Below are 17,500 nucleotides of genomic sequence, written 5' to 3' on the forward strand. Positions count from 1 at the left end.
CAGGACGTGAGGAGAGGGGGGGCAGAGAAAGACAGGGAGAGATGAAATAGGAGAGGGGGGCAGAGAGAAAGAGACGGGAGAGAAATGGAGGGAGAGAGCAAGAAAGGGAGATAGAGGGGAGAAAGAGAGGGGGAAAGAAAGGGACAGAGAGAGAGAAATGGATGGAGAGAAAGAGGGAGAGTCAAAGGGAGTGAGAAGGTGGTAAGAGGGAAAAGTTACAATGCTCTCTTCCAGCAGGATCACTGTACAGATGATGGGGAGTGTTTATCACAACTGTGAAGCATGGCCAAGGCCAGGGCTGGAGAAGGGTTCATGAAAAGGAAGGGTCATGGGAAATGGGTAACAGAGAGAGAGAGGGAGGTGGGTAAAGTGGGAAGAGAAAGGGGGTACAAAAAGAGGATAAGAGAGGGAAGAGATAGACAGAAGGGTGTGAAAGAGAGATGGAAAGAGGGGGATAGAGGAAGAGGGAGGGAGGAAGAGAGAGAGAGATGGAGAACAAGAAAATTAGTAAGAACAAGAACAAGAACAAGTAGAAGCAGGAGCAGAAGAAGAAGTGGAGTGAAGACAAAACAAAACTATTGACAAATCAAGTCTGGGCTGACCAAACAACAGCAACAACAACACACACACACACACACACACACACACACACACACACACACTCACTCACCTTGGGATCCAGGAAGAGGTGGCAGTGGGACAGCTCCCCGTCCCTGCCGGCCCGCCCAATCTCCTGCACGTAGTTCTCGAAGCTCTTGGGCATGTTGTAGTGGATGATGCCCCGCACGTCCGCCTTGTCCAGACCCATGCCAAATGCCACAGTGGCAACCACCACCCGCACCCGCCCCTCCATGAACCCCCCCTGCACTCGCTTGCGCTGTGCGGGGGTCAAGCCCGCATGGTAGCTCTCCACCGTCCACACATCCAGGGGGACAGAGGGGGTGGCAGCTTTATCGGCAGGTTTCTTGGCTTTGGGCTTCTTGGCTTTGCTGGGTTTCGGGCGGGTATCTATGTTGTTTAAGATAATAAAATAATCAGTAAGTAAATAATCAAGAAGTATATAAGGAAATAAATACACAAATAAAGATACATAAACAGATAAATAAATCTTTTTTTTTTTGAGTTGTTCAGATTTAATACATAATACATAAATAGATAAATGAATAAAACTTTTTAAAAGAAAGTTCTTAAGATTTAAGGATATTTTCTTGCACTCAGAACTATTCAAGTTCGTAGGTTTCACACTTTTGAGTAGTAACAATAATGGACATTTATATAGCGCATTTCTCCAAAAATACTGCTCAAAGCGTTTTACATTTTGTTCCCCACTCCCCGCCTCCCCCATCAATACTCCTCTCCACCCCCACCCCACACACATGGAAGCACATGCCAGAAAACACTCATGCAACTGAACCTTGGAAACCACCCACCCACCCATGACGCCATCCAGAAAACGAAAAAAGAATTCAACAAATGTAAAGGGCAACCGTGGTGGCATTATAAATAAACAGATTAAACATTATATTGGTCCAGTTTTCACAGACTATGGTGTAAGCGTGCTCCAGAAAAGCCAGCATAAAAGAAAAATAAAAGAATACATGGGCAGCTGACCTGCACTGGGCAGACAGGTGCGAATCAAGGTGGCCACTCGCTCCACCTGTTCGCGCCGTGTGCAGTAAATGATGACAGAGGAGCAGGAGGAGAAACGCTTCCCTTGCAGTAAGTTCACCAGTGCCTGCACAGCGCCAGGGGAAAAAAAACACTTTTTGTTTTGTGCAGTTTACTGTATACATGTGTGTGTGTGTGTGTGTGTGTGTGTGTGTATGTGTGCACACATGTGTGCTAGTGCATATGTTTGTGTATCATACATGCACACAATGATTATGTCTGCATGTCTTCCTGGATGCTTGCTCCAGGTGTGTGCATGAACACTGCCTGTATATGCATTCATGTACAATAAATACACTTGCAAGTGTGCAAGTGTTATTGCTTTTTCTTTCCCACATTCAAGCTCTATCAGTAAGACATGCTCTCTCTCTCTAAATCTCTCTCTCTGTGTCTTTCCATCCACCTCTCTCTCCTCCTTCCTCTTTCCCTCCCTCCCCTCCCTATCCCCCATCCCCTCCCAATTCTGTTCTATTGTTCCCTCTGCCACTCTCTGACTTCTGTTCCCTACTTTTTTCTCTCTCTCCCTCTCTCTGTTTTGTGTGTGTGTGTGTGTGTGTGTGTGTGTGTGTGTGAGTATTTGTTCTGCCCTGCATAAAGACCTTTTCCATTCTTTTACAAGTGCACTATTTGTAATGGATGCAAATTAGGACAGACTGGCCATACCAAAAATCAAAATCCTTGAATAAAAGAAAAAAAACTTTTTGAGCTATGGGTTCTGAGTTCTGTCAAAAACTATATCCCTCCCTGTGTCCCCTTTTCATTCCTTCCCTCATAATCATCTCACCTCATCTCTGTTCTCATCCCTGGACACAGACAGACACAGGTTGGGGGGGACAGGAGAGCCTCGGATTGTGGCCCCTTCCAAGTCGCTGATCCCCAGGTGGCGCCCTACATCAGCTGCCGTTCTCTTGGTGGCCGTGGCCGTCAGCCCCAGGAAGCAGCCAACGCCATATTTATCCCGCAACACCTGGAACATTTGACACTGGTGCTTTTCCCAGCTGACGGATCCCACCAAAACTGGAGGATCCAAACCAGAAATCCTCTCAAGGGAAGCAAAGACAACATCAGCACAGTTCAGACGGAAACCTATATGGAAGGACAGGCAACATCTCCATGAAACATAAGATCAGAATCCTGTCTGCACTATTATATTCTGATTTCCTGTTAACATGCAGGACATGAAACCTCATGGCAGATTTGGAACAGAAGAATTCGAGCCATGGAAATGAGGTGTTGTCACAAGATGCGAAACATCAGATATACTGATCACATCACCAGTGAAGTGCACCAAACCATCAGAGCAGCAAACTGAACCTTATGAAGGTCTGCTGACAGGTAAGGACAGTAAGGTTTGCAGGTATGGCCACAAAACAAGATCCAATGGCCTCACTAAAACAGTCCTCCAACAAACTGTTGAGGGAGGGAAGATGGAGGAGAAGACACACACAAAAAATGGACAGGAAAAACAGTTCTCTCAAAGGGTGCAAACTGATCCATATACACCACAGCACATCTACTGTATTTTCTAAAGATAATTTGAAACAGAATAAAATGATATAGAAGAAAAGGAAAGAGAACATGATACAATACAATACAATAATACAATACAATAACGCAACACAACACAATACAGTATCAGTAGCTCAAGGACGCATCACTGCGTTCAGACAAATCTATATACGCTACACCACATCTGCCAAGCAGATGCCTGACCAGCAGCATAACCCAATGCCCTTAGTCAGGCCTTAAGAAAAAAAAAGGAGGTAAATGAAAATCTATAATAATTTTTTTTTAAAGAAAGAAAAGATTATAATAATTATAACAATAATAATAACAATAGTAAATAAAAATAAAATAAAAGGACAATAATGATGATTGGCCATGAGAGGGGTGGGAAAAACACAACACAACACAACATGTTAAGTAAAGAGGATCAGATGTCTGATGTTCACACAAACCAAATACACTAATAAGTTAAAAAATGAAATAAAATACATAGAATTAAATAAAATGAAATAAAATAAAATAAAATAAAATGTAATTTTGCAAAGAGGAGCAGATGCCCGACCTTTCCATAAACCTAACACACTGTTCAGGCCCTGACAGCCTACCCCCAGTTTGAGTAAAGCACTAACAGTAGTAACATACAAGAATTAAATGTAATAAATAAATGAATCTACACATTAGATAATGATGGAATAAAGTGAAAGATACCCATAAGGCAAATCACTGAAACACTATCTTCCTGTAAACCACACAGGGCCATATCAGGACTGCCCCAACTAAATAAAGATTTGAACCGTCTTAAGCATGCTGTAGTAACAACACATAACATCCTACCTAACATCAACACCTCAAAACTTAACATTATATTGTGTGCAATTTCTTGTCTTCATGAAAAATGAACCCAAAAACATTCACATATTTTTTTCTCAGGTGCTGACGTGTGCATACATGCGTGTGTGCGTGTGTGTCTTTGAAGGCATCTGTGGCTTATTTATGAATGTCTTTTTTTTTGTCTATACATTGCTTGTGTGGTTTATTTACATCTGTCTTTTTGTCTATGCATGCAGTTGCACATATATCTTTGTTCTGTCTATGTATGCATGTGTGGCTTATTTCATGTGTATTTGTTTAGTCTATGCATGTACATGAAGAATATGTCTTTGCACATTTCCTCAGAATGAAAATGTATCAATCAAGTGTTACAGAATCAGTTACGGATTGATTTTTTATGGAGCTAAAATAAGATTGTCAAACTCAAAGATAGAACTAAACAATGTTTTAAAAACATAGATAAATAAATCATAAAAAAAATAAACTGTCAGAACCACTCACCTTGCAAATCCTCAGGTAGGAAGGGCGGAAGTTGTGGGACCACTCGGAGAGACAGTGCACTTCGTCGATACAGGCGAAGAAGATGGGAGGCAACTTGTCCGCCGAGGGAAAGGAGCCGGGCCCCCGTCCCCCCGCCCCAACCACAGCCTCAGGGGAGACCAGCAGGAAGTGGACCTTCCCTGCATTGACGTCAGACAGAACGTTGTCCCGCTGACCCGGGGTCATGGCCGAGTTGAGGCACGCCCCTCGGACACCTGGCGGAAGACCTGTAACCTGGTGCACAGAATTTAGATGTCTACAGACCTGCCCTTAATTACCCTCCAGTTAGTATGATTGTCAAATGTGTCTAACTATGACCATCAGAACAGCTGTGGAGGCAACTGCTGTCCTGACTGTGTTGGCTAGAATTTGATTATAGTGGACAGCGTCTTGCCTAAGTTACATCCCCACTCTCTCCATCAAGAGGGCTTCAGGACAGTGGTTTTGAGATGGTCGCCAAAGGCCAACGCCCTGTTCTGCAGTACTAAGAGCCAGTGCAATCTTGCCTACTAGTTTGTCATAGCCCTTAAAAAAAGACAAAGCTGTTAATGAATTCCCATTGCAGTGGAGAAGCCATTGATCATTCAACTCTCACTTTGCCATTGCCCCAACTGTCAGCTTTTGTGAATCTGATACAAGCCAAGTGTTGAGCCAAAGTAGTAGAACTCCAATTTTCAGTAGTATTATCAATGCTTTCAGTAGTATGAATGTGGCTGCACACTCACAGAAGACAAATGCCTGTCCCTTTGAAATCAGCATTAGCACAGGATATTGTTCCATGTACTTTTGACCAGTATTGTTGATAAGCAACCACCAGCATTTTTATTTTTCGTGCTATTTAATGTAAAACCTCTGACAGCAAGCTTTCAATTTGGCTTTCATTTTCATTCCTTTCTAGTTTAGAATCAGTTTCATGCTGCCTATTCATCGCCATTTTTCTGCACAAATGAACATGCTTTTAGTACAAGCATCCTTTTTGTTTTTTACAGTAGTCAGTTGATCATCATGTGGCCCAACAGCTTGCTTGACTTTTCTACACACTTCATCATTTGTGATGTGGTTCCTGTATGTGATGCCAAGGATCTTCCGGAAGATTCTCAACTCTACAGCTAAAATCTTATTCTCTAGTTCAGCTGTCAAGGTCCATGTCTCACTGGCATACAGAAATATGGAAATGACAGGGGAGCGCATCAGTCAGCGTGATGTTGCTGACATTTTAAACTACACAACTCCAAACCCCATCCAGTATGACACACACTCCACTCCAACACATACTCCAACCTAATCCATACAGGGTTCCCACAATGTAACCAAACAAAATTCCATACTGTTTCTAAAGCAGACTGAAAATTTTCCATTCCAAATGCAAAGCTAAACCGGAGCAAAAATTTATCTGCCACACTGCTAACGAACATAATCAGTGTGTATCCCCATTTCAACATTCAGTTTCATCATTTTTTGTGTATATTGATGTTCAGTTTATCACTTTCTGTTTGTTTATTTTGAATGCGTTAAGCTCTTTGTTGAATGGTACTGGTTAAGGGTTTTTCTTAAAATTCAGACATTTCCAGTCCCTGAAGAGCAAAACATACTTTTCTAAGACTTTTTGCAGCCCAGAAATGGTTCTCCAATGTTTCCAGACTTCCAAATCTATACGAACCCTGAACCGCACCACCCCTATAAATCACACGACACACACCTGGTCCTCCATGAGGGAGACAAGAGGGGAGACCACCAGAGCAATGCCTTGTGCCCGCTGGGCGTACAGGTACGCTGGCAGCTGGTAGCACAGGCTTTTCCCTCCACCTGTCGACAGGACCACCAATGTCGACTCACCTGCAAACGAAAAAAACACACACACACTGTTTCAGTTTCAAGAAGGTGTCAGAAGCATGTATAAATACAAACACACACACAGCCAGCATACAGAATATAGGTAACTGTTCTATGAAACTCAAATCTTTTTGTGTGTGTGAGTGTGTGTGAGTGAAATATGTAGTACTAGAGACAGAAACCATAAAAACCACTGAAGTGAAAAAGAAAAAGCCTGAAAAAAATTCTGCAGGGTAGTGGGGTGTTGGGGGTAGGCATGTTGGTTCCATTGTTGGGGTCATTATTGACTCACCTGCAAAATGAATAAATGAATACATAAATAATGAAACAGATAAACATTTTCGGTGACACTGCCATGCTCAAATATTCTACAAAAGGTATTTTTCCTTCCTTTTCTTCACACATAATGAGCACATTCCAGGCCATCTTCCACTATTCTATAATGGAACATTTTATCATTAATTTTTTTTTCTTTCCATACTCCAGACCAAACTCTACTATTCTTCCAGGGTAAATGTCTACTTTTTCTTCACATACAAAGGCCACATCCCAGGCCATACTCCACGATTCTATTCCTACTTTTTCTTTACACATAATGACCGTAGCTCAGTCCACATTCCACTATTCTGCAATGGTAATTTCCTACTTTATTTCCATATACTATTACCACTACTTAGGCTATACTCCATTTTCTACAACAGAACCTTTTCTACTCTTTCCTTGCATACAATGACCAAAGCACAGACCTGACCCCACTTTTCTATAGATGGAAATGTTCCTACTTCTTCATTACAATCAAAGACCACTATTCAAAAAAGGAACATTACATATGTTTCTTCCAAGAAAGGAAAAGATCCTACCTATTCTTCACACAGATAATCAAAACAATTTTTCCACACTTGTAAAAGAAAGTGCGCAAAAGTGTTGAAGATTGTTCTTTTTTTCCTTTAGATGAAATCAGCTGCAAAGCATGGACACAATTACCATTCAAGATGCGTGTAATGGTTTCCTTTTGGCCTTGTCGGAAGGAAGCGAATCCAAATTTGCTCAAACCTTTCAGCAGTTCTTCTTCTACATCTGTAACAAATAACAATACACAATAAAACATTACATAAAAAAAGCGAAAACTAGTCTCCATTTAAAAAACAACAACTTTGTAATAACAAAATAAATACAGCAAGCTGCAAATAACAGCAGCACATTGCATTCCATACATGTTATCTTTACCTGCAAAGTAAGCAATAGCATCTTTCAATACAGTATGATCAATAACATTTTTCAATATCGCACACAATTGAGAAACTTCATGCTCCCCATTGCTTGTAGAGTCTGATTTTGTTAGTCAAGCAATTCATTAATCTATAACTTCAATTCATATTGTTAATTGTTGTCCATATCTGTCCATGCATAATTTTTATCAGATTTGCCACCAGCACCACCACTGCATCATTTTTCTTCTTTTTCTTCCTTGTGCAATATAGCAAGAATATATATTTACGTTAAAAAAAAAATTCAGATTCAAGCTCCCTAGGTAAACCAGCATACATAATTTGTTTTGTCATATTTTCCACCTGCTGAAAGGTGTCAAATGCGTTTGTCCTTCAAAAAAAAAAAAAAAAAGAACTTAAGCACACTAATGTAAGGGAAGAAACTCATGAAGTACAATTTTTTCATTGTCCATCACGTGCATGAATTCCCTTCACCTCAAACTGGTTCAAACCACTGTGTGGAACAAAAGGCCTGACACATGGCCACACATACTTCAGGCACAGAATCTGATGCTCACAAAAATAATTATTAAAACTTTTTTTTTTGGATCAGGTCACAAGACAACATTGTATATCATATATTTCACCCCATTATAATCAGGTCACAAGACAACATTGTATATCATATATTTCACCCCATTATAATCAGGTCACAAGACAACATTGTATATCATATATTTCACCCCATTACAATCAGGTCACAAGACAACATTGTATATCATATATTTCACCCCATTATACTTAATTATCTTTATTGACAAGAAAACATGAATGATCTGCCCAAAGGTGGAATAAACAGGTTGACACAATTCAGTAAAATGGGTAAAAAGCATTCTCAAAAAAAGAAAATGGGCAGTGTAAAGAGAATCTTTAAGTAAATAAATAAATAAATGAATATATAAATAAATGAATGAATGAATGAACAGATAAATAAATATCTATGAATCTAGCTAGCTATCTGTCTCTCAGTCTAGCTGGTAGTCAGTCAGTCTGTCAGTGTGTCTGTCTGTCTATCCAGAAGTATTCAAGGACCTGTCATTAGACAGAGCATCAGACAGGTTGTGGAAATAATAATAATAATAATAATAATAGTGATATTGATGAAGCATTTCTACATTATGCAGTCATCATGTTGTATCATGTGCCTTCACGCATGCATACAAACACAGCAGCCAACAGATTACTATGATAAGGATTGACAACAACAAAGATAACAATAATGACAAAGCATTTCTACAGTATACAGTCATTCTTTTGTATAGTATTGTATTGCATTGCATTGCACTACATTGCTTTGCATTGTATTGTGTTGTATTGTATTCTATTGTCACAACATGTATTGTATTGTATTGCATTGCATTACATTGCACTGCACTGCTTTGCATTGTATTGTGTTGTGTTGTATTGTATTGTATTCTATTGTCACATTAATTGCATTGTATTGTATTGTATTGTATTGTCACAACAAGGTCTTGTAGTGGGGGAGAAAATACTGGTGAGTGTGGAATCCGATCCAGTGCACTCAGAAATTCTCTCACTTCCTAGGATGTCTTACCACAAGGCCAACACTCCAGTCGTGCACACACACACACACACACACACACACACGAATTCTGACCTGTGACCGTCTGGCTGAAGGGGGCTACAGGTGTGTGCTGACTCTCCGGCTCATACCTGTCTCGTACAATCATGGCCTCCACCTCCAGTTCTTCATCAGCTCCAAAGGCCAGGTCTGGCATTCCTACAGGAATCATCATCATCACACCACCATTAGCATCATTATCATTGATACTTATATTGCACCTATCTTCGGTCACTGACCAAATTAAACTCTTTTCTTCATTTGCACAACAGGCTGCCTGCCTGGGTAGAGCTGACATGACTGACAGCTGCCTTCAGGTGCTCATCATTTTGTCCTGTATCATTGAGTCAGGCTTCAGTCATGTGCACACACACACACACACACACACCAACACACACACACACACACACACACACACACAACATGCTGCATTGTTAAGATTATAGAAGACTATTCTGAATCAAACAATTAATGAAAATGTAAATGTAAAGAAAACAGCATTAAAAGAGGAGGAAAGCTGGGCCCACCCTCTGCCTTGGCACCCTGAGCCATGAGGGCTGCTGAACGCAAAGAGGGGAAGGCGTGTTCATCCACTGGAGCAATGTCTCCATCCATCATGTGCCGAGCCTCCACTCTGCCCCCTGCAATGCACCATGGAAACAAGATATTACTGCGAGATACTAAACACCAGATACAGTGGTCACACCACCAATGAACAAGTGAGCCAAAGCATCAAGCAGCACATATCAAGATCTGCCGACATCAGACCAGTTAAAGAAAGCTACACTGGTATGGCCATGATCCAATGGCCTTGCTAAAACTGTCCTCCAAAGGACAGACACAACAGCTGAGTGGATAAAGCGTTTGACTTCCAATCTCAGGGTCCCGGGTTCAAATCTTGTTAACGGCGCCTGGTGGGTAAAGGGTGGAGATTTTTCCAATCTCCTAGGTCAGCATATGAGCAGACCTGCTAATGCCTGAACTCCCTTCATGTGTATACACATGCAGAAGATCAAATACGCACGTTAAAGATCCTGTAATCCATGTCAGGGTTCGGTGGGTTATGGAAACAAGAACATACCCAGCATGCACACCCCCAAAAGAGGAGTATGGCTGCTTACGTGGCAGGGTAAAAACGGTCATGTACATAAAAGCCCACTCATGTACATAATTATGAGTGAACGTGGGAGTTGCAGCCCGTGAACGAAGAAGAAGAAAAGGAGTCCTCCAGAGAACTGTTGAGTGAGGAAGATGGAAGGGAAAACAGTGAAACTTTACCACACATCATCAAGCTATATTTTTGTTGCTCACACATCTACAGTATGTCTTGACATTCCTTTCTCAAATAAAATTTGGCTTTTTAAACCAAAATATTATGATTATAATAACAATGTTAATAATAATGAATCAATAATTTGCATATGTATAGTACCTACCCTGCTGCTCTAAACATAATTAACATAACATGTAAGAATAGGACACAGTATTATAATAAACAATGTTATAATACAAACCAGCTAAGACTACTTTTTCAAAAATCTGTAACATCAATCACAGCTTTCACAACTCTCCCACCTCAACTCTACCTCCCACATACACACTGACAAAAAAGCGCAAAGATGGGCTGGGGGAGATGGCTTGATGGTTTAAAATATTGTTTGAGCAAATATGTTTTAAGATTTGAAAGATTTAATAGTGGCATTGTGCCTGATATTTTGTGGTAGAGATTTCTAAAACTGTATGCAACCCATGTGCATGTGTCAGATGGAGAATGCAGACCAGGAAAGGGTGAGCTGTAAATCTTTACTTGGTCAGAAATGTAAAAGGGTGCAGAACTTGTAAATAAAATGAAACACAGACATGCTATTTTGTACTTTACTCTCTCAGACACTGGAAGCCAGTGTAATTTATAGAGAACATACCCATACCTGGACACTTGCTGGCCCAATGACCTGACTGCCCACACTTGAAGCATTTATTGCCGTAGCTCTTGCTGCGAGCTGCCATCTTCTGCTTCCACTGCTTGCGTTTCCACTGGCCACCCGTCATGCGAGAACCCTTCCGCACAAACTTTTTGGCTTTCATGTTCAGGCGGACAAAGTTCTCTGTCTTCCGAGCAGCTGAAAGGGTCGTAGGTCTGAAGAAAGTACAGTTTTTCTTTTCAGTGAACTGAATGATTGATAAAGGTACTTACCTAGTGCCTATTGCTGGTCAGAGACCAAACTTTTAAGCATGTTACAAAGTCATTTGCACAACAGGCTGTCTTCAAGTGCTCATCATTCGTTTCCTTTATCATTCAGTCAGACTTCACTCATGCAAAAACACAGAGTAAACACACACACACACACACACACATGCTTGTGTGCACGCACACACACACACTTGTGTGCATGCACACACACATGCATGTGCGCGCACACACACACACATACACACGTTAAAGGCTTTCTCAGAAAAAAAAGGTGAATGCACAAGGCAGAAAATAAGAAAGGAGATGACAAAAAAACAACAACAAAAAAACAGGAAAATACCAGAGCTCTACTGAATGAACAAAAACATGTGGTGTCATACCCTGCAACCCTTCTCTTTTTGGCAGGCTGCACTGCAGTCACTGGTTCTTGTTCAGAAGGATCCACTTCTTGATTCTCCATCTGGAAAAGACTCGACAGACTGATCCATTGATATGGATACTTATGTAGCACCTATCACTGGTCAGAAGTGCTTTTCAAACATGGAGTCATTCGCACAACAGTCTGCCTTCCTGGGCAGAGCCAACTGAGAGCTGCTTCTAGGCACTTATCATTCATTTCCTATGTCATTGTCACAATTCAGTCACACACACACACTCATGCCAACACTCACACATGCGCAAGTAGACACACACACACACACACACCACCAACACACACGCATGCGCACGCAAGCATACATACCTGCATGCGAACACACACACACACACATGCACCCATGCATGCACGCACATACACACACACAGTGTGGATTTTACAACAAAATTTTGCCTGGGACAACTCTCTCGTCACTAAGTGCATGCTATACACAAGACCTGTTTATTGTCTTTTCTAAATGACTAGCATCAAGACCACAGCTCGTGATCTAGTGGGGGAGTAAAACATTCTGGCAAGTGTGGAATTTGATCAAGTACGCTCAGATTCTCTTGCTTGCCAGCAGACACATTACCATGATGCACCATTCAACCAGATTTACAGCAGACCATCCTATTCCCTTCATTCTTTTGATCACAAATCAATGAAAGGCAAATCAATGAGGTGTACTGCAAGATTTTGCTTTGGGCTGTGTGTGTGTATATATATATATATATATATATATATATATATATATATATATACACACACACACACACATATATGTGTGTGTATATTGATATAATTTTATATATATAATATATATATATCTTTTGAGAAGAAAGAGAGAGAGAGAGAGAGAGAGAGAGAGAGAGAGAGAGAGAGAGAGAGAGAGAGAATTTCATTATATTGCTCAGTAACAAATACCCTAGTAATCAACCTTTTGTCAGCAGAAAAGATTTCTCTGTGTGCTCATTTGACTGCTTTTGCTGCCACTTGTATCATTCTGTGTAATCTTCATAAACAGATATATGATAAGAGTTTTACACTGAAATCTACTAATCTGACATTACCAGTGCTACCGGTTTAAGAACTGAAAAGACTGATTTCTCCTTTTTGTCTTTTTACCCCTTTTTTCTGTCTATAATGAAATTAACAAGTACATACCCCATGATCCACGATGCCATCTTCATCAAACTGTGGTCTTTGTCGTTTTGGAGCACTGGCCCTTTGTTTTCTTTTTGTTTTCAGATGTCCATCATTCTGACAACTGCTTTCCACCTCTGCTTCTTTCTGTGGTGGCTGAAACGACTGGGTCAGGTTGTGGGAAGTTGCCCCATCCCCAAGACTACTGTCATGGGCTCTATCATCTGAAAACGTGTAAATTTCAGACGTGGACTGTTGGCTGACACCAGTGGTGGTCTCCTCACTGTAGTCTGGCTGAGAAATTTGGTGAGACTTTTTTCCTTTTCCTTTGGCTGTCTGGGATTCTGCCCTTTTTCCTTTTGCTGTTTGACGTTTGGTACGACCTTTGATTGCATCACCGATGGGTGGAATGTCCATCTCCGTGCTCTGAGTGTTGATGCTGCTGTCTTCTTGTGCATGTGAATGCCAGCGGGTTTGTGTGTGGTGAAGGTTTCCTCTGGTTCTTGGTGTTGATACACTTTTGTTTTCATGTCGTTTCAATTCATCTGCTGAAAAATCTGACTGTGATTTAACCTTCTTCCTGTTGCAGAACCCATCACTTTCTTGCAGATCATTGCCAAGTATGCTGGTATCTAAAATGGCCCCATCAAAAGTTTGACTAAAACCATCTAAATCTGAATTGTCAACCATGGTTCTTGAGTTGACTAGATCAGGATTCCCAGTCACCAGAAACTGTCTCCCTGTCCTCCCTGACAGAACAAACTTCTTAGAAATATCAATTTCATCACTGCTGCCACGTTTCTTGCCAGTGGAGAGCCTGACTGCCCTCTCAAACATCTTCCCCTTCACTCGCAATTCATCCTCATCTGATGCAGTGGAACTGCTTGGTGTTTTTTCTTGTATGCGTGAACGGGACACTGAGGTGGCAGCGTTGTCTTCAACAAGCTGTTCAGATGCTTCTGGGTTCATTGTTGGTATCTCCAAGCTCTTCATTCTTGCAAATGAAGATTTCTGGAAAAACAACACATGTACCTCAGACATTACTGAAGCCCAATCGCAAGAGAATGCAAATAAACATGATGATTTTCTGAAGCCCAATCACATGAAAAAATAAATAAACATTGTTAATATTAATCCATTCACATATTTTTCATATTTCAGAACACAAGAGTTATGATTCTCTCTCTCTCTCAATCTGTATTTCTTTCTCTCTTATTCTTTCAATCACCCTCTCTTTCCCACCTTTTTTGGTGCTAATGCAGTGGTTGCTGCACACTTGGCAAACAGCTTGTCACCCAGTTTATTCAGTAAACTGTTTCCCTGTTTGGAATTACTACAGCTGACTCCACTCATGGTGGGTGATGTGCCCTTGGCAGGTTTCTTGTTGAATTCTGGTCCCCACACTGACGCCTGAGAACATTCCATTTCCTGTTCCGGTTTCTGGCGTGGGGGTGACCGGAAGTCAGCATTTTCTTTTTCCTTTCTGTTTTCTTGTTTGCTAGGATCCTGTACAGAGGGAATTTTAGGATGAGTATGTGTCACAGAGACCCAAGCTTTGACACACAACCGACATACCTAGAGGAATTTGGTGAACAGTTCTTCTGAGGAGCACCCCATGACTCTTCCGTTGAGGGAAGAAGAGAACATATCACTGCTCTACAGCTTTAATCTCTTGAATGCTAAACCTTGGTGAAATGAGATCAGTGTGTCATTAGTTTCACATGCAATTACAACTTTTTGTGTACTTATCAATGTAACTCATTTTGATGATCAAACGTAACGCAATCCCAAGAGGAAGAAGTCCAAATACAGGTGCAGTGGGGGTGGGGGGGTCGGGGGAAGCAAGGGTGTGAATATTTAAGTGATGGGTCACTATATACATGCAACCAACGCTGCACCAGAAACACCACCCAGAGCACAACTCCATAGTCTCCTAAGACTGAAAGATGCCTCCTCTCTCTCTCTTTCTCTATCTCTGTGTGTGTGTGTGTGTGTGTGTGTGTGTGTGTGTGTGTGTGTGTGTGTGTATGATAGTCAGTCGTGTCCGACTATGACCATCAGAACAGCAGAGGAGGCAACTGCTGTTCCGACTATTTGGGCTAGAATTTGATTATAGTGGAGAGTGTCTTGCCCAAGTTACATCCCTACTCTCTCGGCCAAGAGGGTTTTAGGACAGTCGGCGTTGGGATGGTTCCCAAAGGCCAACTAGCCCACAAGGCTGCAGCACTAAGAGCCAGTGCAATTTTGCCTCCTAGTTTGAGAGTCACAGTCCTTCACAAAAGACTAAGATGTAAATGATTTCCCATTGACTGGAGAAACCATTGATAATACAGCTCTCACTTTGCTGTTGGTCCAAATGTAAACTTATGTCAATCTGTGATATAAGCCGAGTGTTGGGCCTTATATATATATATATATATGTATATATATATATATATATATATACAGTCATTCATTTATTTATTCATCTGTATTGATGCAGATACATATATGTGGAATTTGATTCAAGTCTGCTTGACTGTCGTTTCTATTCTACTGTCTAAGTGCCATTTTTCAGTCTATATTAAATTTTAAACTTACCAAAAGACACGGTAAACATTGCTGTTAGCCAAAACACAAACTGATTGCTAAATGTTGGCAAAAACAAAAAAGGAAACAGCAGAAATGGCCCCAATGGAGTGATAACAATAGAATAGAATAGAATACGTCTTTATTACCAAGTGTACCAGGGTCACAAGGAATATTGGGGGTGATAATACATAACAAGATACGAACATAAATCGAAAATCATACATAAACACAGATACAGTAGAAATAAGACACATACAAGTACATATCAATATAAAAACTTGTGCATACTCACGCATGCACGCACTGCACACACACACACACATGCACGCACACACACACACACACACACACACACACACACACACACGTTTGAACAGAAGCTCCATATTACATGTGGATGGGGCTGATGACTAGATATTCAGGTAGATGGTTGTTGGTTGCACAATTCTATTTATCACACTGGATTTGTTCAAGCGACAGGGCATTGACTGCTTTGGTTTTCGTCCTTATACTTCTGTACCATCGACCAGAGGGGAGCATCTTGAAAATCCCAAAAGCTGGATGTGATTTGTCCTGGCTGATTGATTTTGCTTTTTTGAGTAGCCGCTTATAATATATGTCTTCTAGAGAAGGTAGATCAGCCCCGGTAATCTTGGTGGCAGTTTTTTATGATTCTGTTAAGGGCTGCAACTTCTGCCTTGGAAATGTTTCTGTACCAAACAGTAATAGCAAAGGTTAGCACACTTTCAATGACTGCTCGGTAGAAATCAACCATAATTTCTTTTTTAATTCCAAACTTTTTGAGGCGCCGAAGAAAGTACAGGCGCTGTTGTGCTTTCTTAACAATTTTTTCCGTATTTTTCTCCCATTTCAAATCGTTGGAAATGATCAGTCTGAGAAATTTAAAGTCGCTGATGATCTCTACTTGCTTATCTTCAATGACTAGTGGTAAGGGGTCAGATCTGGTCTTCCGGAAATCTAGAATTAATTCTTTGGTTTTTGATACGTTGAGTTCTAAGTTGTTTTGATCACATCAGCTGACAAGTTCATGTACTTCTTCCCTATATTTTGACTCATCACTGTTTGTAATCAGCCCTTCTAGAGTTGTATCATCGGCAAACTTGACCATGGTGTTACATTCATTTTGAGTTGCAAAGTCATGTGTGAATAGTGAGTACAACAGTGGGGATAGAACACATCCCTGTGGGGTGCCTATGTTGAGAATGCATGTGGAGGAAGTGAGGTCACCAACTTTAACAACCTGCAGTCTGCATCTTAGAAAATTTAGGATCCATGCACAAAATGATTCAGGCAGCAAGAGGTCTTTCAGTTTAAAATATAGTTTTGATGGCACCACTGTGTTGAACGCAGAGCTGTAATCAATGAAAAGGATCCTGGCATAGCTGTTAGGATTTTCAAGATGTCTGAGGACATGGTAGAGACCTATGCTAATGGCATCTTCAACTGATCTGTTAGCTCTATAGGCGAACTGAAAGGGATCAAAAGATGGAGGAATGCAGGTTTTTAGGAATTGTAGAATCAAGCGTTCAAATGTTTTCATTACAACTGATGTTAAGGCTATGGGACGATAATCATTAAGACAACTAGGCTGTACTTCTTTGGGAACAGGAATGATTGTTGATTTCTTAAAGTAGTGAGGCACCACACAAGACTGAAGGGACATGTTAAATATGTCAGTTAAGACACTACATAGTTGGACTGCACACTTCTCAAAAGGCCTGGTGAGATGTTGTCAGGGCCAGCGGCTTTTCTTATTTTCAGACGACTGAAGTGGCGTCTCACTTCATTCTCTTGGACTATGAAAGGGGAAGTGGGGGTGATTTTGGGTGCAGCCACGTCAGATGTAGACAATGGTTTGTCGAATATGGAGTAGAATGTGTTGAGTTTGTCTGGAAGAGTTCTGTCAGTGCTGTCGACTGTCTAGTGGGTCA

At 41.0% G+C, this 17,500-nt stretch overlaps 1 protein-coding gene across 2 annotated transcripts in view; it reads right to left on the bottom strand.

Annotated features, from left to right (window-relative positions):
- LOC143286047 (ATP-dependent DNA helicase Q4-like) overlaps nucleotides 1-17,500 on the bottom strand; it is a 188,703-nt gene that overhangs the window by 166,880 nt on the left and 4,323 nt on the right. For both annotated transcript variants that reach the window (XM_076593582.1, XM_076593581.1), the window contains exons 5-16: nucleotides 14,220-14,483; nucleotides 12,999-13,988; nucleotides 11,800-11,879; nucleotides 11,157-11,365; nucleotides 9,756-9,869; nucleotides 9,265-9,387; nucleotides 7,363-7,455; nucleotides 6,245-6,381; nucleotides 4,507-4,779; nucleotides 2,453-2,635; nucleotides 1,612-1,735; nucleotides 671-1,008 (exon numbers count right to left, since the gene is read on the bottom strand). In XM_076593582.1, coding sequence (XP_076449697.1) covers nucleotides 671-1,008; nucleotides 1,612-1,735; nucleotides 2,453-2,635; nucleotides 4,507-4,779; nucleotides 6,245-6,381; nucleotides 7,363-7,455; nucleotides 9,265-9,387; nucleotides 9,756-9,869; nucleotides 11,157-11,365; nucleotides 11,800-11,879; nucleotides 12,999-13,988; nucleotides 14,220-14,483 — 2,928 coding nt within the window. The remainder of the gene's footprint in view (nucleotides 1-670; nucleotides 1,009-1,611; nucleotides 1,736-2,452; nucleotides 2,636-4,506; nucleotides 4,780-6,244; nucleotides 6,382-7,362; nucleotides 7,456-9,264; nucleotides 9,388-9,755; nucleotides 9,870-11,156; nucleotides 11,366-11,799; nucleotides 11,880-12,998; nucleotides 13,989-14,219; nucleotides 14,484-17,500) is intronic.

This window comes from Babylonia areolata, chromosome 9, assembly GCF_041734735.1.
Source record: "Babylonia areolata isolate BAREFJ2019XMU chromosome 9, ASM4173473v1, whole genome shotgun sequence".
Lineage (NCBI taxonomy): Eukaryota > Metazoa > Mollusca > Gastropoda > Neogastropoda > Buccinidae > Babylonia > Babylonia areolata.